The sequence below is a fragment of the Carassius auratus genome, chromosome 6 (assembly GCF_003368295.1).
Source record: "Carassius auratus strain Wakin chromosome 6, ASM336829v1, whole genome shotgun sequence".
Lineage (NCBI taxonomy): Eukaryota > Metazoa > Chordata > Actinopteri > Cypriniformes > Cyprinidae > Carassius > Carassius auratus.
In genome coordinates this window covers 22,530,491-22,557,843 of record NC_039248.1, presented here as the reverse complement: position 1 = coordinate 22,557,843, position 27,353 = coordinate 22,530,491, and the positions used below count along the sequence as shown (strand labels likewise).

At 36.9% G+C, this 27,353-nt stretch overlaps 1 protein-coding gene across 3 annotated transcripts in view; it reads right to left on the bottom strand.

Moving 5' to 3' along the window:
• Positions 1–24: 24 nt before the first annotated feature.
• The window catches only part of LOC113101558 (sodium/hydrogen exchanger 7-like), a 38,945-nt gene continuing 11,616 nt past the window's right edge, over positions 25–27,353 (bottom strand). For 2 of the 3 annotated variants that reach the window (XM_026265660.1, XM_026265661.1), the window contains exons 6-16: positions 27,140–27,245; positions 26,635–26,776; positions 26,156–26,261; positions 25,577–25,665; positions 24,843–24,956; positions 23,844–23,955; positions 23,263–23,416; positions 14,425–14,488; positions 8,155–8,237; positions 6,255–6,360; positions 25–1,335 (exon numbers count right to left, since the gene is read on the bottom strand). In XM_026265660.1, coding sequence (XP_026121445.1) covers positions 1,072–1,335; positions 6,255–6,360; positions 8,155–8,237; positions 14,425–14,488; positions 23,263–23,416; positions 23,844–23,955; positions 24,843–24,956; positions 25,577–25,665; positions 26,156–26,261; positions 26,635–26,776; positions 27,140–27,245 — 1,340 coding nt within the window. In that variant the 3' untranslated portion in view covers positions 25–1,071. Of the gene's footprint in view, positions 1,455–6,254; positions 6,361–8,154; positions 8,238–14,424; positions 14,489–23,262; positions 23,417–23,843; positions 23,956–24,842; positions 24,957–25,576; positions 25,666–26,155; positions 26,262–26,634; positions 26,777–27,139; positions 27,246–27,353 lie in introns of all 3 variants that reach the window. The other variant, XM_026265662.1, reaches the window with a different exon arrangement.

The following is a 27,353-nucleotide window of genomic DNA, read 5'->3' as shown; positions in this document are numbered from 1 at the left end:
CCACAAGATTACCGTATGAACAGATAAACAGCCGGGTCAACATCACGCCGAACACTCCATATTCCTGATTTAAGAATCGCTGACTGTTATATAGCAGCAACTCATACAGATGGAAAGATCCACCTTCAAGAACATTCTAATGTGAGGAGGCGCAAAAGACATGTTTGATGCAGATATGAAATTAACTAATTAACGAGGGTTAATTACATCATTCTGCATCACAAATTCTGGCTGAGAGTGTACAATGGTTAATATGCTAATATAATAAAGCAAAACATGCAAGGGCTACAGCTAAAGTGCATGGCCCATACACTCTTGTTACATCCAGCTGTTTAAAAAAAATTAAAAATAAAATAAATCGCACTGCTTGGCAACTTGGCATTCGTACAACCAAGATCTTGCAAGAAGTGTAAACTCCAACACGCTAGAGTTACATATTACAAGGTTCCCGTATGCAGTCATGAGATGAGCATGCACTCGTGTCAATGCTGCCATTGTGTTTGTGAGCTTTCACGAACACCACTGCCATGGTTATTTACAAACCTTATGAGCTGCTCGCTTATTTGCCTGATGGCAAAAACCAGCATTTGAATGCAAATTACATAATACAGGCTGTTCATACAAGAAATACTAGCTCAGTCATATTTATCAATCATATCTCCAGCTTGTAGCAGCATTGCTAATAGAAAACAAATTATGACTAAGGTAAAATGTTAATATGCGGCGGGCAGTGATCGTATGAATGTGAATGTTAAGGGCAGCAGAGATCGTACGGCATCAATACCTCATCGCAAATGACAGCAATAAGGAAAATAAGTGTCCGAAATGCAGGTTTTTTTTTTTTTCCTGCAAATCACATTTTGAAGGGCAGACAAGGAATCAGAGTCTGCCACAGCATCAATTATGTCTCCTTCGTTTCTTTGAGAACAAAGCCTCCTGATCTCCATCTTTCTGTTCCCTTGTGTGTTCGGACCCCCTGCATGAGATCTTTGGAGGTGTCGTGGGTCAATTTGCAAGGAAAGTGGAGGTATGGAGTGAAGGGAGGCGTGGTTTAAGGTTTGGGAGGCGGGGTCAAGCGTGGTCCTCCATGGGGAAAACGAGACGTGTGCCACGGCTCAAGAGCTCATGTTCACGCGTGTCCAGTTCTCGCTCTAGAGCATCCTCTGACGTGCTGTCGCTGCGTTTGCCGTTCACACCCCAGCTGCCGCCCGATGCTTCGGGGCCAGAGGAGGACGAGGCCCCGTTGGCTGTGATGTGAGCGTCTCCATAGGTCAGTGTCAGGTCTCCTTCGTTCAGGATGAGGTCTGAGTCATTGTCTCGCAGCGGCTCGTGGTTCTGCGGAGCACAGTGACAAGTCGGACATGAAGGGAGGAGGAAGGGATGCTTCAACACACACACACACACATGTACGCACACACACAGTTCAAGCGCAGCACAAAGGTTCATGAGGGACACTGTGGAGTCACAAGAAGACAGGGTAAAGAGAGAAATACACTTAAATGTCCTTGTGAAAAGGGAAAAAAAATCTACGCTTACCTGTGTAACACAGCATTCAAGTACCAATGGGAATATTGTAATTACAAGTTATGTGTACATGAATTTAGAAATGGAAACACAATATTCACAATAGTAAAATTGTGATATTAAAAGGGCAGTGTAGATAGTAGCAAATTCTTCTGTCAAGTTATTTCTTGAGTTTTAGAAATAAAGGAGAAAAAAAATGCTTGGATTATAAAAAATAAAACAAATAAGAAAGAAAATATTATTCATAAAAAAAAACTTGATATAAACTTGAGATAAAAAAAACTTGAAAACTTGATTTAAATAAATAAATCTTGTAATAAACAAAAAAACTAAACATGTCTCAATAAAAAAAGAAAAAAAGAGAGAAATTGTTGAAATTGAAAGAACTATAAGGTCTTTAGGAAAAAAAAAAAAAGATTTGGCCACGTTGGGTTAAAATGCTTAATGGTTGCAAAATAATACACACCCTTTAGTTTTTGGCTATATTACAACATCATTAATAATTACTATCATATACATCAAAGCTTATAAAACAAGTGATGTAAAGTAAGATAATGACTCACATGTTTGGTTTTCCTTTATTAAAAGTATTTATTCATAAGAGATTATATTGGTTTTGTAAACGTGACGGACATTTACTTTTGCTTTCTGCACAGAAAAAAAGACCATTTGCTGCAGATCATATTTTTTGTTAGTTTTTTTGTGAGTTTAGAGTTTTAGTTTATCTTGTTTCCTGTTTTGAACGCGAGTTACCACAAATTACAGCAAATTCACACGACTCGGTTCACATGATGCATATGTAAGAAACATTCTGCAATAAAGCATCTCCCACAGTTTAAAGGCTTGCCATTCACAGTTCACTGGGTTTAGTGGTACTTCATAGAATCACTGGGCACTATTGAAGGGGGTTTTCACTGAAGCACAATTACACCAGAGGATTACACTGTGTGCCAACAGATCAAACAAACTAAACTCTGTTACGCAACAGTTAGCTTCACATATAGCTGCTGTTAAATCCTTTGAGAAGGATCTAAATAATGCCTGTTCCATGTTAATGGCTTGAGGTGGTGTGATTTAGTCTGTGAAGATCACCTGTTTAAGCTCTCAAATGCTCTAGACCTGCACTCTTTCCTTCTTATTGCACGGCTCTCGGGGGAAAATTCATTCATATTCAGTTCAGCACCATATATATATATTTTTTTTTTGATTGACTGATTGCATAATTACCATTTAAATGGATAATTAAGTCCCAGGCAACAATTTCCTTGTACTATCTTTATGCATAATTTAAACTCAAATTTTTTTTGTTGCCTTTTTTGTTTATTTGACCATTTTTACTTTTCTTTTACTATTTTGCAAGAACGCATAGCTAACAGCATACATACTACAGGGTTTTTGCAGTTTTTGAAGGTAAATTTAAGACCAAGTAAGAGAATTCAAGAAATAAATTGAATGCAACAAAAAACATTAATATAGGCTCTAAATGTTAACGTCTTGTATTAGCAACACTTCAAAGTAAAAAATATAAAATGTACATTTTTCAAAATTAATTTTATTTTGATTACTATCACACTGCAAAAAAAACATTTTTTTAACTAGTATCCAGTATTGTTTTTGAGTTCGAAAGTCTAAAGATTCTTAAATCAACGTACATTTATTTGTTTTAATAGAAACTGATCAAAATGGAGTAAGTTTGATTAAACAAGAACTTAAAGGGGTCATATGATGCAATTAAAATTGTTTCCTTTCTCTTTGGATTGTTACAAGCTCTACAAGAAGATCTGTACTGTAAAGTTGCAAAGACTAAAGTATTAAATACAAAGAGATAATCTTTATAAGTCAACCGAAAATGGCTCGTTCTAACACGTCCCCACATGTCTACGTCATTATGTGGGAAGATTTGTATAACGCCGCCCAAATGTTCACACAAAAAATTTTATTCTCGTGTGGTCTGGCACTTCTGACTCACAGCCTGTAAGTACATGTCTTATATTTATAGAATTTGCCACTGATGATTCAAACGCAAATTTTAAGCAGTGTAGAGTAGCGCTTGTTGTTTGTCATTCCTCCATTCACAAATGCAGACATGGTTTTGTTTAAACAGCGGAGTATGCAACAACGCATAAAAAGACAGCATAAGTCATTATAATCATTAATTATGTCCCCATTGGATGCAACAAATGGTTCTTTTGTAATGTGTTTTATTGGTTTTGTCTCGTTCTGCTGGGAGATGGCATCAAAGTATGGTAAGGGGCGTAACATTTTCATCACACGCTTAAGGTATTCAGCCAATCACAATGCGCTGGATAACTAGCCAATCAGAGCACATCTTGCTTTTTTAGAACGATAAGCTTTGTATTTCTTATCTTTCATTACACCAATTACACAACATAATGTTTTTTTTTTTAGCAACGTCATATGACCCCTTTTTTCTCAAAAAAAAAAAAATCTTTGATTTGCATCTGTAAGTGTATCTTAATTTAAGGAGATCTAGATATTTATATTGGCAAATGTTATACTTGACTTTACGAATTTAAGACTTTTAAGGCATTAATATTTGAAAGGGCACATTAATACGTTCAAGAACCCTACACTAGTATGGACAGTTATTTTGTCACTGAAAATGGTTCCATAAGAAACCAAATCAAAACAGTAAAAGTCACTCTTGGAAACAATTCTTGCCTCATCAAAATACAGTTGTTGAATGTTGCATATTTTGCATCACTGACTAGCAAACAGTACATTATCCAATACGTAACCTCCATAAATGAATTATTATCATCAAGAGAACTATTCTGGACAACAGTGCTCTACAAAATAAAGTGATATAGGAACAAAAAAACAAGTTAAACTCAAAAGACCTTTAAACAAAGAGGAAACTGCAAGAATATAAAGGCCTGTTATTCATATCTAATACCATACAAAATGGACTTAACCAGAGGAACTAAATAACAGCCAAAGAAAACATTTTGGCAGCAAAATAAAACCAAAAAAACGAGGAATAGCTTAAGACAATACATTTCTTTTTAGATTTAAGGCGCAAGCGACTAATAAAAATGATGGAGGAAGTGAATATGAAAATGAAATCTAGACGTAGACTGCGGAACAGAGAGAGAGAACTGGGGTAAAATAAAAAGATGAACAGCAAAAAAAAAAAAAAAAAAAGCAATTCAAAGAAAAAAAGAGAGTGAACTTAGATGCATATGGCAGGTATTAGCTGAACAATCAAGACAGAAAAGAAAGAATAGAAATATATCCAGACAGACTGGGGTATTTAGATGAACTGACCCAATTTAAAAGGATGTATGAAACAAACATGTTCTGAGGTTTTCATAAACTATTTTCATTATACAAAAAACTCTCTGCTGGTATTCATACCATACCATTCGCTGCAGCTATGAGGGGCATAACGGTGTTATGTGGGAGAGAGGGGGGCGGTCAAGCAGTTCTGCAGGACATTTAGCTCATTGTGACCCAAAAGCAGAAAGTAAGACTGTAAGATGTTTGTGAGCACAGCCAAGCAGGCCGAGCTACAGTACTAACATTGTGATGAATGGGGGAATTTGCAGGAGTGAATGGGCCTGTGACTGCTGTGAATAACGCTGTTCTCCATGCTTGAGATACTGGAAGGCCTCTCGGGCTCACCATCATCAGAGTGGTGAATGATGAAAGGCTCTTTTGTGACCGGGCGCACACTGAATGCGTCTTCCTTCGGTTCTGTGTCCAGTCTAAAAGCCCCAGTGCTTTTGTGCATCTGTCTTTCTCTCTTTTCTTTTCAAACGGTTTCACAGAGTAGCAACAACATTAGAAGCAAGCTATGGAAACCAAAGTGTGCTGCTGAGGAACTCAGAATAAACCAATTCCTTAGAAACATGGCAGAGTGCAGTGTGAAGTTATAAGCAATCTACTAGCAAATAAGACGCCATTTTGATAATATAGGAATTGGCTTAATTCTAAAATGTATCAGTTTGGATTTACATTAGTGGATACTTTGAATTAATATAGAAAAATTAAGGGTGGTATTTATTAAAAATCAATTAATAATAAATAATAAAAAGAATCAATCAATTTTAAATCAATTAGATTTAAAAAACAGATAATTTAAATGTGTGTATATATATGTTTTAAAACTTTTTATTTTAAAAAGTAAACAATTTTTTTCATTTTCATATTTAATTGATTTTATATATAAAAATATATTTAAAAAATCTATTAAATAAAAAGTAAAAAAATCGATTCGATTTGAAAACGTAAACGGATATTTTTTATTACATTTCAATTCAAATCAATTTATAAAAATTTGAAAAGAATTAATAAACAGATACAAATCTATTTCATAAATAAATAATCGTTCAAATGTAACTGATTTTATATAGAAAACATTTTAAAAATAATATAAACAAAAATGACTAAAATAATCAATTAGATTTGAAAAGTAACTTTAGCTAAATTTAACTGATTTAAATTTTTATTATATTTATAAAGAAAATAGTGCAAATATATTAATTTGAAAAAGATGAATAAACATACATATATATTTCAGAAATAAATGAATACTTGTTCAAAAATAATTTATTTTATAAATGTCATATATATATATATATATATATATATATATATATATATATATATATATATATATATATATATATATATATATATATATATATATATATATATATATAGCAAAAAGACTGATTTAATAAATGTGTGTGCATATGTGGTCTTACCTCATAGGCCTGGGGGCTGGTCAGACACCGAGCCAGAGGACCGCAGCAGGCCGGCAGAGTGGAGGTCAAAGGGGGACCGCTATGGGTCAGGATAGGCTTCAGGTAACTGTTCTTGTGTTAAGGGAAAAAGCTCTGCTGAAGTGTCAATGTCAAGCAGACATGAACCAAGAAGAATTCACACACTGGACTGAAATATGGTGGATATAAACAGTTCTTACAACATTATGTATGTTCAATTCCAAAAACAACTGGAAGCATGCAGGTATGGTAAAGTCAACGCCATGCAGTAGTAGCTTGTAGAGTACTCACATTAGCTAATCATAGCTTATAGTTCTCTACCAAAAAAAAAAAACTTTAACTGTATGCATGCAAAAGAGCATCTTGGACAGTCCTCTGGTAAAGTAAATGATGAAATATTTTCTGGCTAAACTAGTTAATTCATAACAGCCACAAATCAACAATGACTGCAAGACATTCAACATTCATCCAGGTCAAACACTTCAAAACAGGCAATCAATTCAAACCATTCAAAAATAGCATTGCTTATAATGGAAGCTCACAAAAACTCAGCATGGCAGCAGCAAGCGCTCATCTCGAAACTGATATGATTGAGACTCAGCCTCATAATCATGGAATAAACAGATCATCATCCCCTTAAATAGTTCACCCAGAGTCCAGCACACAGATCTAAGCAGGACAGCTAGTGCGCATTTGGCAGCAATACAGAGGTTTTTTATTTTTGATAGACGGGGATAAAAATAGAGAATGCAGCAGTTAAGTGCCGATGGCTTGAAACCAAGAACACCCCGTAATGGATTTGGAAGCATATTATATCTTTGAGGGGGACCTAAACTGGATGTCCCCTACAGAGTTAGAAAGAGTTACTGACTGCAAAATACCTCTGTAGGATGTCCAATAGCATGGTCCTGCACCCAAAGAGAAACAAAACAGGCAGCAGGCCTTCTGGAAAGCACACAAACATCCTTTAATTCACTCCTAAGGGTATGTGCAAAAGGAACTGAATGTTGTTGTGTAGGTTGTTGTGACAGTAAGACACACACTTGTAAGCTGACAAGCATGGCTGTGGGCGCAGAGAAAAATCACAAGCTAAGATTTCTAATAAACATCTGACATAAGCTCTGAGGACCTGTGAGTTCCCACATGAGAAGCTGGCTGTACAGGAAGTGGATTGAGAAGTGTGTGTGTGTGTGTCACTTTCGCCTTTAAGCATTATTTCTGGCATCCGTGAGCTAAAAAAAAACCATTTCTTTTCTATTTTGTTCCTCTCACCACCCACGACTGTCTCACTGAAAAGATATGGCTACAGTAAACCTCTCAGCACAAAATAAGTGCAGTGGGCGAGCCCTGCTGAGAGCTCAGGAACCATCGATTAGCTTCATTCAGGACTCGAAAGCTTTGTGAAAATAAACTGCAGCCATTTCATTTGACTTTCTGTGTAAAGAATTTCAGTAATGACATTTCCAGCGGCTCGTATTGAGGTGAGGAGCTCAGACTGGAGCTTTTTTTGGAGTGGGAGTTGCGTAAGGAGGGTGATTCTTGTCAGTTCGGGGGTTTAGAGGCTCAGAGGAACTCCAACACTGATCAAAACTAACTATCCTATGAAATCTCAGAATTATTAAGCCTTTCCTCACTCTGCATTTATATTCATCTAGATCTGGGGTTTCATCAATATGTGTCTCTCTTTTGCCATTGTATGTGGTGTGAGAGCAGATGTCTTTTCCTAGTCATTTGCATGGAGCCAAAGTAATCTCACTGGCTAGGCTCATGGAAGAGCAACTGTGAAAGAGAAGTTGTGCTCAACCGTGCATGAGGTTCTAATGACAAGACCACAAAAGCGTGCAAGTGTGTGTTGTTGTGAATGGCATGCTGAAAAGGATACTTGTGGTCAAAAGTATACCAAAGTCTAAAAAGCCAGGCACTCTCTTGCTTGGTCTTGCTCTGTTCTTCGGACTGGGTTCCATCCTGAGGACAGAAAGAGGAAGTAAGTGTGATTTGTTTAATCTATGGCAGGGTTATGCAAACTCACATGTCCATATACATATGTGTGTGTGTGTGTGTGTGTGTGTGTCTATACACACACACACACACACACACACATACATATACATATATATATATATATATATATATATATATATATATATACACAGTCGTGGCCAAAAGTTTTGAGAATTACATAAATATTGGAAATTGGAAAAGTTGCTGCTTAAGTTATGATAGCAATTTGCATATACTCTAGAATGTTATGAAGAGTGATCAGATGAATTGCATAGTTCTTCTTTGCCATGAAAATTAACTTAATCCCCAAAAAAACCTTTCCACTGCATTTCATTGCTGTCATTAAAGGACCTGCTGAGATCATTTCAGAAATCGTCTTGTTAACTCAGGTGAGAATGTTGACGAGCACAAGGCTGGTCTGGAGATCATAATGTCAGGCTGATTTGGTTAGAATGGCAGACTTGACATGTTGAAAGGAGGATGATGCTTGAAATCATTGTTCTTCCATTGTTAACCATGGTGACCTGCAAAGAAACGCGTGCAGCCATCATTGCGTTGCATAAAAATGGCTTCACAGGCAAGGATATTGTGGCTATTAGGATTGCACCTAAATCAACAATTTATAGGATAACCAAGAACTTCAAGGAATGAGGTTCAATTCTTGTAAAGAAGGCTTCAGGGCATCAAAGAAAGTCCAGCAAACGCCAGGATCGTCTCCTAAAGATGATTCAGCTGCGGGATCGGAGTGCCACCAGTGCAGAGCTTGCTGGTGTGAGTGCATCTGCCCCTTTCCGATTGTTTGGGGCATCTGGAAAAAGGCTTGTCCGGAGAAGAAAAGGTGAGCGCTACCGTTAGTCCTGTGTCATGCCAACAGAAAGCATCCTGACACCATTCATGTGTGGGGTTGCTTCTGATCCAAGGGAGTGGGCTCACTCACAATTCTGCCCAAAAACACAGCCATGAATAAGGAATGGTACCAAAACACCCTCCAACAGCAACTTCTTCCAACAATCCAACAACAGTTTGGTGAAGAACAATGCATTTTCCAGCACGATGGAGCACCTTGCCATAAGGCAAAAGTGATAACTAAGTGGCTCGGGGACCAGAATGTTGAAATTTTGGGTCCATGGCCTGGAAACTCCCCAGATCTTAATCCCATTGAGAACTTGTGGTCAATCCTCAAGAGGCAGGTGGACAAACAAAAACCCACTAATTCTGACAAACTCCAAGAAGTTATTTTGAAAGAATGGGTTGCTATCAGTCAGGATTTGGCCCAGAAGTTGATTGAGAGCATGTCCAGTTGAATTGCAGAGGTCCTGAAAAAGAAGGGCCAACACTGCAAATACTGACTCTTTGCATAAATGTCATGTAATTGTCAATAAAAGCCTTTGAAACGTATGAAGTGCTTGTAATTATATTTCAGTACATCACAGAAACAACTGAAACAAAGATCTAAAAGCAGTATAAGGGACCAGTATAATATATATATATACACACACACACACACACACACACACACTTTTAAATTAAATGTATGCATTTATCAGACGCTACTTGCATTCAGGCTACCATTTTTCCTAACATGTGTTCCCCGGGATTCGAACCCCCAACCTTGCGCTTGCTCTACCACTTGAGCAATAAACTTTAGCTTTAGCAAATATTGAACAATTAAGACAATTCAAAACACAATTCATTATTGTGGCAAACAAGTAAATAGTTGAACAGATGTAAAAAAAAAAAAATATATATATATATATATATATATATATATATATATATATATATATATATATTTATATTGTCACCCCATCAGTAGCGTACAGCAAACAACAATGCATGTTGCAATCAAGTTTGTCAATTTGGAGTTTGTCAATCTGGAGTTTTTCATGTTGAGTTTGTCAAAACCTGATACTTTAAATGTCAAAAGTCTGTCTTTTTGGCAAAAGGGCTAAAAATGGTTTAATTTTTTTAATGTAAAGACATTATATTATGTTTTATAATATTATATTATATTACAAAATGGGTACTTTTTACACCTTTAGCGTCATCAAACGTTAATCCACTACTGGTCACATAAATACCAGGCCATATGGAGAAATGGTCTGCAAACTTTTAAATGAGTGGAACAGAACCTGATACTTAATGGTTTATCCTAAATCACAGTACACACACTCAATATTCATCCATAATTTATCCACAATTTGCACATGTAGTAAAAACCTCTTTCCAGTACATTTATTCCAGTTCATCTAATGTCACGAGTTCAGTTTCAACATCAGCTTCAATGCACTTAAAGAGATTACGGATTAACGCCATCACAAACAAGCTCACAGTAACACTACACTGCAACCTACCCTAAGCTTGCTATATTCCTTTAGCGTTAATACTATAGTGCGGACCACTGTTTATAAGATAAGATGCGTGACAAAGATAAAAAAAAATGTACTTTAACCAAAATAAAACTGTACAAGTTATATAGGGTTGTCATTATACCAAAAAATTCATTAAATCTTTAAAATGTTTATATGACGGCAATAAGTAATATGCTAGTAAATACACTACTTGATAAAAAAAATTAATACAATATTAGCATAAATATTAATAAAATTAAAACTATGGAATGAAATAATAAAGACAAATCTATTTTCATAAAAAATTTCAACATTGTTCTTTGATTAATATTATCTATATTTATTAACTGAACATCTTTTCACACTGAAGACAATTGAGGCACTCAAACACTACTATTAAAAATGGTTCAAACATCCACTGAAGCTCCAGAAGGAAACAAAATGCATTAAGAGCTGGGGGTGAAAACTTTTGGAATTTGAAGATCACGGTAAATTGTACTTAATTTGTGTTCCGGAAAACATACAAGTATCTTCTGTTGCTTACGAAGGGCAGAACTGAATGGAAAAAATATATATTTTAAATATATATTTTTTATATATTTCAACAAAATAAGAAAAATTTGAAAAACCTTCATCATGTTCTCTTAACTCTTAATGCATCTTGTTTCCTTCTGGAGGATCAGTGAATGTTTGAACCTTTTTTTAATAGTTGTGTTGAGTGGACAACTGAGGACAATTGTGTGAAAAAATGTATCTCAAAATCCTACAGTCACTGCTGGAAAGGGTTCAAATATGCAAAGATGCTGGAAAACTGAAGAATCTGCAGGACCTTAAAGATTTTTCGGAAGAACAGTTCTCAGTTTAACTGTTCAGAACAAACAAGGGACTCCTGCACAACCATCACAAAACAAAGACAGTCGTGGATCATCCAGGTAACCACACACAGTACTAAGAACCAAGGGCTCCCAAACTTTTGAGGTTATTTGAATAATTTCAGCAATTTGTTTGTCTTGTGGACTAAGTGTAAACATCTTATGTACAATATCTTACTCAGGACAGTACTAAATAAAAAATAACATGCATTTAGTATGATCTCTCTTATTTCTTTGAAAATTATGCATATTTTCACAGATTCTGCAAGGGGTGCCCAAACTTTTGAGCCCCCACTGTAACTCTATCAGATGCTTGTGTTCAAGATGGAAACACCAAGGGTTTTCAAAAGGGAGCTATAGAGAGAGAGAGAGTGAGAGAGAGACAGAAAGGCCTCTAAGCATGTTTTCTTCATGTAATAAAGACTTCCCAGAAACAAACTAATGTCTGTTCAACAATTTACTATCTGGCATTAATGTTGAGTAATAATTTACAGTGGAAAATTAAAAGGTCCTCTCTCCCGAGTTTATTGTATTCTTAAAGGGGTAGTTCACCCAAAAATGAACATATGGTCATCGTTTACTCACCCTTATATTGTTCTGAACCTTTATGAATTTCTTTCTTTTGTTGAACACAAAAGAAGATATTTTAAAGAATGTTGGTAACCAAACAGTTGCTGAAAGCCATAGACGTGCATAGTATGGGGGGAAAAATCCTATGAAAGTCAAAGGCTACCTATTTGAAAAGAAACTCGTACAGGTTTGGAACAAATTAATGGTGAGCAAATGATGACAGATTTTTGACATTTTGGGTGAGCTATCCTTTTGGGAAGACTTCTGTGAATCTGGTCCAGAGTGTTTATTTCATGAATCTATGAACCAATGTACCAAGAAATGCATTTGACCACTAATGGTCAGTCATAAGCACAAGCAATTGTCAACATCTTTATTATTTCTGCATCAACTTTGTACCAAAGTACCAGTACTTTGAGGTCCTTAGTGCTTATATCAACAGTGCATGAAGTCTGCGTTACCTTTTATCTCTTTATTGGTTAGTGGTTCAACAGATCACAAATCTCATGGTTTCTGACCCACGGATCGGATCAATTTTCAGATCAGCAAGAAAAGAAAAGTATTACAATTTAACTTGCTTTCCATTTATTACTTAAAGCAAATTGCTTCTTTGACACCACAGCAAATACTACTAGATTAACTAAGAAAGTTGAAAAATGATTAAAGAGACAAAAGAACAGCCAGCAAAAAAATAAGAATATAAAAAATATAAATATAAAAGAATGTGTTACAAATAAAATAAGGTTGATAGTATTCAAATACAGAAATTTCATAATTACAGAAAATAACACAGCAGAGTGTTCACTTTATAAATTAAATATAGATTTTTAATTACAGCTGCTTTGTAGTTTGATGATCATCAGCAGCAATATTTATAGGCCACTGTCCCTTTAAGACCTGATGCACGGAACCGATATAATGATGCCCATCACATCTGATTTCTTTCTCAGCTGTTTTTATCCACTTGAGACATAACTGACTGCGTTTACCTGAATAATTGTTGAGATGGGTATTTTGTATTCATTTTATGTGTTATGTGTCTGTTCAGAAGATTCAGAAAAGGATTCAGTTTGGTGTTCACGCGCCATCTAAAATGCATGTGCACGCTTTATGTGTGTGCGGCTGAGCACGTAGAGAACACCGTGAGAGTAACGAATCGATTTTCCTTTCTCCTATTCTCTTTGGAATTGTTTAAAATCCGCTTGCTTGTGTTAATATGAACAAATGATAAACTTATACTCTACTATGGTTAAAGGTGCAATAGGAGATCTTAGAAAATGATAACATTAGCCTGATAGCACTGAAAGCGAACGTTCCACCCTCTCTGCAATTCCAGTCCAAAGCCACGCCCCCAGAACACATGTATGCTCACAGACCAGAATACCAAAGACAACATTACTACAATAGGCTACATCAATGTTTCCCAATTCCAGTCCATGTTCTGAAGTGAAGTAAACCCCTGCTCAGGGAGTAGAGACCAATGAACATGGCGTAGGGATCAAATCGATTGGAACACGGTTCATTCACAGGGTAAGCAGATACATACGTTGACAGAAAGGTAGGAAAGCTATTTAAAACGCTCGGATAAAATGTTTTGATTGGATGTACATATCTTGGTCCTACGCCTTCCACAGAATATATAAATACATTTACACCACTTAACTTGATGATTGCTATCGGGATGTGAAGAGACTTTCGATCATTAAAGCAAAAAAAAATTCTGAAGTCAATCACCTATTGCACCTTTAAATTTTGCAATTAATCCGCGGATCACATGTGTGCCAAGCCTCGGGTCTTGGTCCATACAGATCACAGATCAACGATGATCTGTTTAACCACTTTTATTGGTGCATGTTTTCGTACTTTCAAAAACACACCCACGGTTTTCAACACAACATGCGAAAAGCTCAGAGGTGTCAAGGCTGTTTAAATAGTCACTTTTGAAGGGGTTGAATTTATCTTATGAAAGATCGCTCCACAAATGACAAGCGTGCACCTTTTTTTAAGAGGCCAAAAACAGGAAGGATAAATTTGTGTGTGGTTTTTTTGGTAGCTACATATGAGGTCTTAAGTGTGAAAGGAACAGAATGACGTGGCAGCAATTCAGAACATGAGCTTCACATATTCGTAATGTTGCTGATAATTGACAATGCAGAACCATAATACGTGGTTTCTAAGGCACTGCAAAATTCTTCCTTTAATGCATGTCTAGAGAACATTATAAGACTAATGGCTTGAAAAGTACTAGATCACATTTCCTTTGTTGTACAGTTTGAAGCATCACTTTTCTATAGCAAAAATAAAATACTTGGTAAAAGCTTCATTGGCAGGAGGACAGAAACATATTGAGAGACTTACTCCCTGAAGGACCTGGAAGCTGTCCCCACATTGCTGAAGATCCTGATCAGGGTCCACTCCAACTCTGAAAGAGAGAGAAACTGCACATCAGTCTGCCTGTGTGCATCTGTGATATGAGCTTTTAACCCACAGTACATACGCAGCCAAATAGATCACAACCTTTAAGCAAAGCCCACAAACGGCAGCAGCACGAAAAGATGAGCAGGCGAAATTGACTTAAGCAGAGCTATACTGATCATGTCACAATATCATTTCACAAAACATGCCTACTGCAGCAAGGCAAGGTTTCCACTGAGAAGAAGTTACTCAGCTAGTCACAGGCTTAAACATTTAGTTTTTGACAATCTCATTAAAATAAAACAACCCAAAAATAGCATGTAAAAACAAAATCAACAAAGGAACAAAATATTGAAAATATATCTGATATATTAAATACATGGAAGGAAAGTACATAATATAGAATACACAACAAGTATAAATGCACTTCATGACTGAAGCTGCTTAAAGGGGGGGTGAAATGCCCGTTTTCACTCAATATCCTGTTAATCTTGAGTACCTATAGAGTAGTACTGCATCCTTCATAACTCCAATAAGTCTTTAGTTTTATTATATTCATAAGAGAAAGATAGTCTGTACCGATTTTTCCCGGAAAAACACGACCGGCTGGAGGCGTGACGTGTGGGCGGAGCTAAAGAATCATGAGCGCCAGTAGGCTTTTGCGTTGAGAGCGTTTGGAAGCTGTGACATTACCGTGAGGGAAAAACCATCATCCAAAACAAACCATGGCTTACAGTCAGATTCAGCCGTTTATTTATGATCCAGAATCAGATCCAGAGGCTGAAACTGAACGAAAGCAGCAGCAGCAACGACTCGCTCCGGGTCTCCGGCATGGAAGGGGACGCAATAACAAGGAGGCAGAGATATTTGAAGCAGTTTTACTCACCGCCTGCGGTTCCAACACACGATCGTGACCCTTTTTCCATTGGGATTGCATCATCCTTAAGAAATAAATGATACGCAAATCCGTCGTCAAACTGGGCCTTGTTTGTAAAACAAGCATCTTTCGAAATGCAGGGAACAAACAAAAACACTTGCACAACTCCGTTGATGCTCTGTAAAAATAAACTCCGTCCACTGGTTCCTTAATGCTGTTTTTTATTTTGGTAATCTGTGCAGGGTTGTCTTGACCTGGCAACCAAAAACACACTTCTTTTGTGACTTTTCGCGACGCTCTCGCTCTGATCAGTGAATCGCTCTGATCAGTGAATGTCTGTGCTCTCAGTGCTGTGCTATACGGGAGCGCGCGCTCTTCCGGCAGAAGTGCCCTTAGGACCCATATAAGGAAATTCCGCTCCATCTAACGTCACACAGAGCCATACTCGAAAAAAACTTTCCGAAACTTGTGACAAACCGGAAGGAGTATTTTGGGAACAAAAATACTCCTTCAAACGTACAACTTAATTTTTGAAACTTTGTCCATGTTTAGAATGGGAATCCAACTCTTTAACAGTGTAAAAAACTCAGTATGCATGAAATAGCATTGTACCCCCCCTTTAAACATTTAAGTCGAATGTAGTATAAAATACTGACCATTTTGGTGTTATTTGGTGTTATTTTTAAGGTCAAATAAAATATCAATATCAGATTAAAAAAACATTTAAGTATTAAATTTACTAAAACTGAAATAAACTAAGTTAAAGCTGAAATATATTTTAAAACTAATAAAAACACAAAAACACAAAATTACTAAAACTAAATATAAATTGAAAACATGTATAAATCCATGCAAAGTAATATATTTTGTTTTCTTTGCACACAATAAGTATTCTCGTAGCTTCATAACATTACAGTTGAACCACTGATGTCACATGGATTATTTTAATGATGTCCTTACAACCTTTCTGGGTCTTGATCGTGTCAGTTGCATTGCTGTCAATGTCAGGTAAGAAAGCTCTCGTATTTCATCAAAAATATCTTAAAGGGATACCCCACCCCAAAATTATTATTTTTTACACAAAGAAAACAAAAATAATGACTTTATTCAACAACTAGTCTCCTCTGTGTCTCTCCACATCACCTTTGCACCATTTTGGAGAGCATCTCATGAATGCAAGTAACTATGCTCCTTTGTTTCAGCCACGCTGCACAAATGCACTTTTTCATTCAAATTAAAGTGAAAATACACATAGAAAACGTATACTTGTGTCGCAGCTGACACAGAAGAGCATACGCTGCTTGCGTTCAGTGTAATTGTTCTCCAGAATGGCACTACGGTGATGCATAGAGATACAGAGGAGACGTATTTTTGAATAAAGTCGTTATTTTTGACTTCTTTGCGTACGAAAAGTATTCTCGTCGATTCATAACATTATGATGCTTTCATACTTTTCTGGATCTTGGCAGTGTAATTTACTTGGCAGTTAATGGGACAGACACAAGCCTCCCGATTTTCATCCAAAATATCTTAAAATGTGTTCCCGAAGACGAACCAAGCTTTTACAGGTTTGGAATGGCATTAATGACAAAATTTTCATTTTGGGGTGGAGTATCCCTTTAATTTGTGTTCCGAAGATGAACAAAGGTCTTAGGGTTTGAAATTACATGAGGGTGAATAATTATTGATAGAATTAAATTTTTTTAGTAAACTATCCCTTTAATATCAGATCATCCCTGTTTGCTTTACGCCAAAACTGCCTTTTCCTATGTAAGTGAACGGTCCTTGGCCAGAATAAACAAATGTAAAGCGGAACAAACTTGTGTTGAGAGCCAGACATGTTCTCCCATTCGCTTGACTGGCTGAAATACGAGGAGAACCCAGCAGACCTTTAGAGCTCAGAGGGTGAGACTTTGCTGAGATAAGTGATACACTAGTGAACTTTCACTCTGGCCTTTAAGTACATTTACTAATCTTTGATCCTTTGGCTCGTCTTTCATTCTCCCTCTCAATTAGAACAGTGGATATGACGCGGCCGCTGGCTTTTGAACCACAAGGATCAACAGAGACTTCATTGTGAAGTCAGACAGAGCTTGAGGGTTAGCAGATGCTCAGGCGTTCTGAGCCTCTAGTGCAGCCCATGTGGACAAGTGCCAGTGAAAACAGAAAGAGCTGACTTATTATCGGTCTTTGCAATGACAAGCAATTAAAACTTTACTGAACATCTTATCTTTTTAGAGTCAGCAAGGAATATTTGTCTCCCAAAACGTGGGTTAACATAAAAAACAGTTAACATACTTCTGCCAATACCAGGGTTTAATTTCTAGGTGCCAGACTGGGTGTCTTTACAAGCTGCTGTTGTTTCTATCACGTCTAGAGGAGAACTGTCTGTTAAACAAAAAAGAGTTTCCTCCCTAGTGGTTTATAGAAAGGGTGCCCAAGTTGCCCAAACAGGACTTACAGCTCTGGGTTACAGATCAGGGAAAGATTTGCAATTTAAGTTACACTGGAAACAGTGGCGAATTACGGAGCTTGAACTTTGTTGAAGGAATGTTTGTAGCTAAAAATCTGTATTTATTTATTTATTTATTTGTGCTAAAGACTTGCGAGTTGAAAAATGGAGGGTCTCAGAGAAAGAACAGCAAGAGACAACAAAACAGGAAATGTAATACAAGGAAATTGAACAATATCTTGAAGTTAAGTAATACTGGCTACTGCAGCTGGAGGGTGGGCTTCATTTAATGGCCACACGGAGGTCAGAGGAGCCAGTTCCAGGACAAAGCAGTCCTCACTGTCAGCCTGTGTGTGCGTTTGCTAATGTACTAGAGCCAAGCAAGCCAAGGACGGCAGATTGTTTTGAATGCAGGTTTAAGAAGAAGCTTATTCATTTCGAAAGACTAATCTTTCTTTTGATGCCTTGGTATTACTCCGCTGCAGGCTTAAGCCAGGAGGATGTCGAGTCTTTTCCAGTGAGCTTTGTGTCCAGATTTCCTTTAGCACCCCAATGTGAGAACAGGAGTGACAGCACACACACATTCTTCAAAGTGACTCCCACCAGTTTTAAATACAGCCCTGGAAGAAATGGACTGGCACGTCATGGAGACTAACCACTAAGAACAAATATTTGAGTGTGCAAAGGAAGTTAACTTAAAATAATAAAGCAGAAAATATATTAGATTAGACTAGACTAGAATGTTTGCATTGAAATTCCAGTCACCATTTTTGTTTTCCGGCCTAAAAAAAAAAATTAACAGTACTAGTGTATAAACCCTTTGTTTGTGGAGAGACTCTTGTGAAGAAAACAAACAAAAGCTACAAATAGAAAATATACATTTGTGCCATCTGTAACCAAATAAAAAAAAAGATTCTAATAAGAATTTCTATAGATATTTGCATAGATATTTTCAGCCCAGTGTCCAAAATAGTTGATTTGAGACAGGAATTTTCATTTCTCTACAGGATAGGAACAAAAGCAAAAACGATTTGCAGGAATACTACTGTAGAAATAGGTGTACAATAGGAATATGTGCTTAATTACAGCAGAAGCCCAGACATCACAGTGTCAAACTCCAACGCAAACGACTGCTTCTAATGTGCATTTACCAGGTGAAGTCAAAAGGTCACCACCACCTGTACAAGTGTTCAAAGTCCATCATCACCTGATGTACTTCCACAGTCTCTGCAGCAGACGTCACTCCGAGCCGGAGCACAACACAGAACTCTTGAGACCAGCCCTGAAAACATCAAACATCCTTATAGGTTCAACTGAGAAAAGACTCTCTGAATGCAAAGATCAGTCTTTGTGTCTATGTATTGGTATTTGTGTTTCTCTGTACACATGAAGGTATTAATTTACAAAAGAGTGATATAATGGTTAAATGCTCCTCATAGGCATTTGCCGAACAGAGACAGAAGTCAAGTTATGTAGGTCAAACGACATTTAAACTCTTTCTGTAAAACATTCCCATTTCCTTTCTGATTCATGAAGTATGTTTGGGCCTTCACATTCCAGCTCTGAATTGGCTCTCTGTGTGTACTGAGCTCAATGTTTAGAGAGCAAGCAGAACCTCCCGGGACTTTTCTAGAAAAGGCAGAACTGGCCAGCACAGAGGAAATAAGCTAAACCAGTGCTGAAGAGAATCGTCTGGCTAAGGTCTTGAGCAACAGACAGCCTCCAACCACTGTCAGGCCATTTCCAAACTCTACATAAGCTTTTTTAAGTTTTCATACAGCAGTTTGTTCAAATGAGAATAACATTAAATATAAAATGTTAATAATATAAATTAAAATAAAATAATATAATATAAATTGAAATATTAAAATAAAATCAATAGTAAAGTAATGCAATGGTCAAATGAATACTTTTATGAAAAACATCATTAAATGTGGATCTGAAAGTAGCCATGCTTTGCATTCTGATGCGTTTTATTTTTTGCAGCACTCAGACACTACATTGACAAATGCCTAAAGTACACCATCGATTCCAGTTTCAAAAGGGAGCTATGCAAAAGCCTCTCTGTAATCTCAGGGGACCTGGTCTTCTTGAATAAAAGCAGTGGCACCCCATCTGTGTCTTTGAGCTAAACGTGAGCCTATTCTTTCATCCACACTTAAGTACTGTAGCTTTGCTCATTTTGTTTTCAACAAGTTATCTGATTGCTTATTTTAATTGCACATTGATTAGTCTGCAGTTGCCCAAAGCAGGAGACAACCACAGTCAAGTTAAGAATAGTGTGTACGTGTGAGTATTGGAGAGCATCCCTCACTCAACATGGAAAAATGAAGCGTGAGCCAGTCTAGGGGTCAACTGTAGTGCATTTCTGGAAATGGAAACCCTTTGAGGGTTGAGAGAATAAGAGAGAATAACCTCGATCAAATTTAACTGAAAAGTAGAACAACAAAAGGCCAGCGGTGGAATCCCTAAATGCTCAGGAAGCACAGCTGGCAGAAAAATCACTACTGTTAATACACTAATGCACCCTGTGACCAAAGGATTGTTAGTCTTGCTGTGCAGAATTTAAAATAAGAGAAACTCAAAATGTCTCTTTAATCCGCCTGTTTAATTGTCTTACTATTGTCCTACATGCAAAATTCATGAAACTAAAATTGCTATGCTCTTATACTAAGTGAAAATTATTTGATCCCTGTACTGTCACTTTGTAAAAATCAGTTGTTCAGTTGTGTTGTATTGTCATTTAACATGAAGCAACAACATACATTTGCCACTCAACCTGTGCTAATTAACAATTAATTCAACTATAGTGCTGTAGAGCAACCGCCCTCACTGCATACAGAGGGAAATTAAAGGCCCTTCTGAAAGAAATCAATATTAGCATCCATTACATTGTTTCACTGCAGAAACTCTTAAATCTCAGCTTTGCATATGATCCATGTGCATTTCCATGCTGTGGTATACATATCACTGTTAGTATGTGGAATTTTTTACCCATTCACATAACATCAGTGAAGTCTTATTGCAATTTACATGAAAAGTTTTTTCAAGGGCAGTAATGCACAGCTCTGATAGTTACCTTTTCTTTTTTGATGCTACATTATAACTTTGCTTATTGTTCAACTGTGATGTGAAAAGCAACACACACTAAAATGCTGACATTGTGCTTTTTTAAATATTGGTTTACTGGTATGCCACACAAACCTAGTCATTCTGATGTGGCAAAAAAAAAAAATATATATATATAGATATGGAGTATATGGTCTACTTTTCTCATTTTTGGCAATTATTGCCACGTACTTTAGGTAAAGTATCCCCTATTGTTGTTATTTTACAGTATTTATTAATATTTTAAAATGCTTTCAATTTTATAGTTTAAGCTTTCATTTTAATTTTAAGTTTTATATTTATACATATATTTATATTTAAAAAAATAATTATTTTAGTTTTAGTAATAACAATATTTTACTTATTTCGGTTAATTGCCATGGCATCCAATATTTACATTTTATTACAGTTTTTATTAAAAATGATTATTTATAGTTTTAGTTAACGATGACAACACTGGTTGCAATGCAAAAAAAACAACAACAACCATTGAATCATGTTCTGGTAACATGAAGGTGTGTATATGACAGAATTTAAATATTAGGCAGAACTATCTATTTAAAGAAATTCCTCATGCATTTGACCGGTTATCTTTATGGCTGCTCGGCATTCAGTGCACATGCAAAACTCTGCAAATGTTAGTACATTATGAACATGATGCATAAAAAAGCCTCCATTGAGAGTGTTACGTAGCAGCAGGAGACTCGAGACAATTAGTGTTATGAACGCAATCTATTCTTACTCCTATCCGGTCTTAATTCCAGTCAGCCGACATAAAGCCAGTCATTAGCTCTCAAAGCCATTTAGTTGGTGTTTGAAAAAAAATATAAACCCATATCGCCCTGATTTGTTGGCATTATCGGACAAAAGCAACTCATTTACAGAAATACTGTTGTTAACGCTGCTCAGATTCTTGTCCTTGTTTTATTCGCCCCGTTGTGGTTACCCTACGCATATCTGCGACTCATTGAGTGCACAGCAGTTTTGCAGATAATAACCTGACCTTCTCAATCTCATTCTACAGCAGCTGCCATCAGCATTGCTCCTCAATAATCCTCTTTATTCTGACAAACTAGCAGCACTTATTAATGGTGCCGTATCAGCCAGCCCCTGCTGAGGACGGCCAGACAAACACTGGCTCTTAGCCACATAAACAACCCCAGCTCATTTCCCATCTGCTTTTGAGTGGTTCGTTTTCTGAGAACATTTCACCTCAGAACAAACCAAAAGGGAAGAGTGCAGAGTTGACAAACAAACAACGTGTGAATACAGCCACCATCTAAAATGCCTATAAAACCCTCTATGATGCCACAAGAGGGATATAAGCGATATTACTTAGGGAAATCAAATGCAACCTTACTTGTCAAAATCGGTTTGATTAATAAAATTAATAACGTGCTTTTCTGCCACCTGCTGGACAGACTGTGGAAGTCTTCTCTCGAAGTTGACTGAGTCCATCCAACATTCAAACATGCTTCACATAAAACCCTATTAACTGGTTAAAAGGTAGTTCCCTTACTTCATATGTTGAGAAAGTGTATTAGATCTAATCGTGCATTTTACCATGATGGTGTTTTGTGTTTGTGACACTGTGTGCGTCTTCTACATTAGTATTTACTGGAGGAAAAGCTATTTAGGATTAACTCAATTTCATCGTTTACTTTGTCAGTATATGTTTAAAGCACAATTCAGATGTTACTAGCAGTGTGGCTTAATTTAGCAGAAAATGACTGCTTGATTTACTGGTTTAAAATGTAATTTTCTTCGTAAATTACAGTTTTAAACTAAAATGTACAGATTATTCTGCCAACCACAGTTGACATTTTTTTTTTCTGTAAGGACAGTGTAGGCTTTACCATCCTGTATGCAAACACAAAGGGCCAGATTTACTAAACAGGGCAAATTAACGTTAGAGTGCATTTCCATAAAAGCGCTGATGTGATGTGGAAAATTACGCGTGTGATTTACCAACATTAAAATGCACATTAAAGAACACAGACGCAGCCAGATCATTTCCACGATGACCAGCTCAATCTACCAAGAGTTGCGCAAATTACTGATGGCTTTAAAGCATGCTTTTTTGGGGCATTAAATAATGCCGCAAATACCAGTAATTTGGCAAGCGCAAATTTAGTAAATCGTGTTGCGTTATTCATTTGAATACTTTCCTCCTATAAATTTTGCATCAGGAAAAGGAAACTCCTACAAATGCATATTCAAGCTGTTTGTAAATCTGACCCTAAATCTGACCCTTAACTTCTTGTGAATGAAACATTTTCCAAAATCCCTCTCACTCTTAAAAACGGGTCGGATGGGACACCGATCAAGTCTCTTGAACTCTGACCTGATATGTAGCCAGGACAGCATTGGCGTGGTGCCTCCTCCAAACACCCAAACTGTGAAGAACACAATGAGCAGGGTCGTTGTGAACATCATCTGTCGCGCGTATGTGGCCGTGTCACGGATAGCCAGAGCGAATGCCATTGCCCCTCGCAGCCCTGCAGAGCACAAACACACACACACAGCAGTCACAATAGATTTTAATAAGAATGACAGCCCTGCTACAAATAGAATGGAAGTGCACTTAAGCAGGCAAACAGCCATCACACTCGATCAGCTGTGTTTTAGGGGCTCTGCACTTTGCTGCCCTTTTAGCTGGGTGCTGTTGCTGGTCTGGAGGGAGCTGCTCCACATCAAGAGCTGTTATTAGAGACGTTCTGATTCTGATGCCTCATTTCACTCTTAATTTAGATCTCGAGAAGCTTCAGCGGGCTGCTGAAATCTACAGAGAGTTCAAAATCAAAGAGTCTGACACTAAAGGACGATACAAAACTGATTGCACTGATTTATATTCCACTTCACTGTATTTATTAAATGGTTCTGTATTTTTTTATGTCATGCAAGCATCAGAGAAGAGGAAGTAACCTGCAAACATCATCATGTGCTGAAAGTTTCCCCTGATTTTGTGTCTTCGGCCCAGGTTAATCAGGAACGACAAAGGATAGATGTTCAAGGCCCGGCCGATAAAGATGGCTATCTAATAGTCAAAATGTTAAAGAAAATGGTTCTCACATATGGCATATTAAGTTAATAGGAATGTAGACCTGCACTACTGTCCAAAACTGTTTGCATTAACATTTTAATCAAGTGACAGTAAAGACTTTCACATTGTTACTAAAGTTTTAAATTTCACCTAAACACTATTCTTTTGAACTTACAATTCAATGAATCCTGAGAAAAAAAAACTTTCCTCAAAAACACTAAGCAGCAAAGCCGTTTTCAACAGTGATAATGATAGGGAGAGTTTCTTGAGCTTCTATGATTTCTTGAAGATCATCTGACACTGAAGACTGGAGTAATAGTCATTATATGAATGCATTTGAAAATATATTAAAATAAAAAAAACTGTTCTTATAAATTGTTATAATATTTCACAATATTAATGTTTGTACTGTATTTTTCATCAGATAAAAGCAGCCTGGTTGAGCATAAGAGACTGTCAAAAACATTTTTAAAAATTGTATTGACTTCCAATGTTTAAACGTTATTGTTAATTATGCTGCTTAAAAATGATGGTTAAAAGTTTCGAAAACAAAGTTCATAACACAGATTCAGCTACTATAACACATGTAATGATAATACAACAGAATACTAACTTAAAATTCCTTCAAAACCTATACATAACGCCTCCTAGTGGTCTTTTTTTTTTAAATCAAGATGATAAATAAATAAAAAAAACAGCCATAAACTTTTCCAGATGTTTTTGAGCATTTAAAAAGATTTGGCCCGCAGGTTCATCTCTAAAATGCTATCAAGCTCTTACTATCTCACCGCGGGTGAATGCTAGGGGTTAATGCACATTACCAGCTCCTCGTGTACAAGCTGCTAAGTGAAACTTTCATTTCAGCTGAAAGACAAGGATACAAAGGCTCCAAGTATGAAAATGGGACTGAAGACGTGATTCTGAAAGGTGAAGAGCGCCAGGCCCATGTATGAGAAGATGAAGTTCTCTGCTAGGAAGTGCAGCACCTCAAACAACTGCAACAGCAAAGAAACATGTCACACGTGAAGCTGTATGCATCTGACATCAGCACATTTGGTCAACAAAACAGCTGAAACAACATTTACAAAAGCAAAATGACACGTTTTAAAAAATCCTAAGTACTAGAAATCTGTGCTCCACTTCTGTATACTGTACATTGACTTTTGTAATGCGTGTTAGATCTAAAGCTGAGACCAATATCTTCAATTCCTGTGACTATATAACTTCTAACCCTTCTCTCTATAGACAGGAGCTTTGATAATAGTGAGACCGACCCCCTGGAGACAAATCCAGTGCCACAGGGGTGTCATAATTACTGTATGCACCCCACTTGACTTCATCACACATTGCACTGCTCTGACGAAACCACAGGGGTGCTGGGAATCCACTAAGCACTATCCCTCGACTTGTGTCCCCCCTGCATCAAAGCATCTTCTGAAGAAGAATATGCAGGTCTCCCATCCCCCCTTGTTACTTTCTACTACATACTTTACTTTTTCAGCTTCGACACAGTTCAGCTGCCCTGAAAGCAACTACAAGTCATACGGTTGACACGTTTTACTTAAAAAAAAAAAAAAAAAAAAAAAAAAAAAAAAAAAAAGTTCAAATATTTTACCTGTTTAGTGCGTTTGGTGGATTCCTCAGAGAGATTGTTGTAGGTATAATGGGCCTGTGTGATTCCACAAAACAGCACAGCGACAACACCTAAAATAGTAAAGGATATCAGCGTCACGTGTGCCTTTTTTCTTTCAAGTGGGGGATGGGATGCAATTTCAGTACAGGTGACTAATGAAACAACCAGAGGATAAGTGCAAATGAATGAACACATTTACATATCAAAGATGTTATCATCCAGCAACACGGCCTGCCCAGGAACAGCAATACAGAGGAACTTTTACGTTTTTGAATTTTATTTGCATAACTGTATGCAAAGTATTTCGCATGAACATGACTGAAGTTTTTGTCATGCTAATAAAGCACATTAAACCTGAACAGATGATTTTCTAAACACATGGAAATGATGGTATTATTGCAGATGATATTTAACTATAGCAGGAAGTGTTGTGCTGTTCGTAGAGGGGAAGCAGCTGCAGCTGCAACTTCATATTATACTTATTATATTATAGTTTGACCTCTGCTTTTCCCAGCAGATTATCCACTATGCTTTCATTACCAGCCCACACAAAACACCCACCTGTGAATCCACAAGCTTCAGCCAGTAGAAAAGTACTCCAAGACATGAGGAAGAACAGAGCAGTCTCCAGCAGAGGGAAACAGTGCAGCTTGGTGAATTTTGTCACGTGGATAAAGTTAAGAATTTAAACCACATATCTGATTAAATAATCAGACAGTTAAGTGTATTGGGCGTCACATGATTCCACATGAATTAGATTTTTGTACGTTTAACTGTGACTTTTGATTTAAAAAAAAAAAACTATTTTTATTCTTACTGAATTTTGAATGAATGTACAAACAATGTATGTACAAACTGTATTAACTAGGTACTCTTGACAGAAATCAGCCACTGTTTAGAGGATAATTCTACAGTGTTACAAATTTTACAATTAGGTAAAAGCATCTACATCACAACGAAGCCAAAGGGCATCAACACAACTTATTAGTAAAAACCTACATACATTTAGCCTGATTTAATGACAGCATGGAAAAGGATATGAGGGCAGTGACCACTCCAGTGACTGCACCCATAGCGAAAGAGCCACTGAAGATGCCCAAGAAGATGCCCACCGATTTGAAGAAGGCAGAGGCATCAAATGTGTGTGTGTTGGCTCCTGAAGGCTGATATGCCACAATTGACCTGCATACCAAAGACAAAACAATCCAAATCATTAAATGAACATGCTATGCGATTACACAGATTGCCTGAAAATGCACATTTTATTAAAAAAGAATTTTTTATATGCATGCTTTTTTTTTTTTTTTGCCAAATTGTGTAAGTGGTCCCGAAAAAGAAATTCAGAAACAATCAGCTTTAGCTCATTGTGTCCAAAAGAGGGAGTAAGAGTGCCATCCTGAAACACAACTGGAGTTACAGCATCTTTTATTTTCCCTATTCAGCATTACAGTGAAAATGTCCTCAGCTCTTGTGCTGGCTTACTGGGAAATCCCACACCAACTTTTAGGGAACAAGAAAGTGATACTGTTTGAAATTGGGACTTACGATGAAAGGACTATGGCGACTGCATCGTTCATGACACTCTCTCCAAACAGCAGTGCATAGAGATCCCCATCAGCATGAAGCTCATTAAAGATCGCAAGCACTGTGACTAAAAATCACACACATATAAATCAGCAACATAACGTAGTGAAATCCTGAATGCTAATGCACAATACTAGTCAGTTCATATTGAAGATGCTAAGGTTTCAGCATTCAA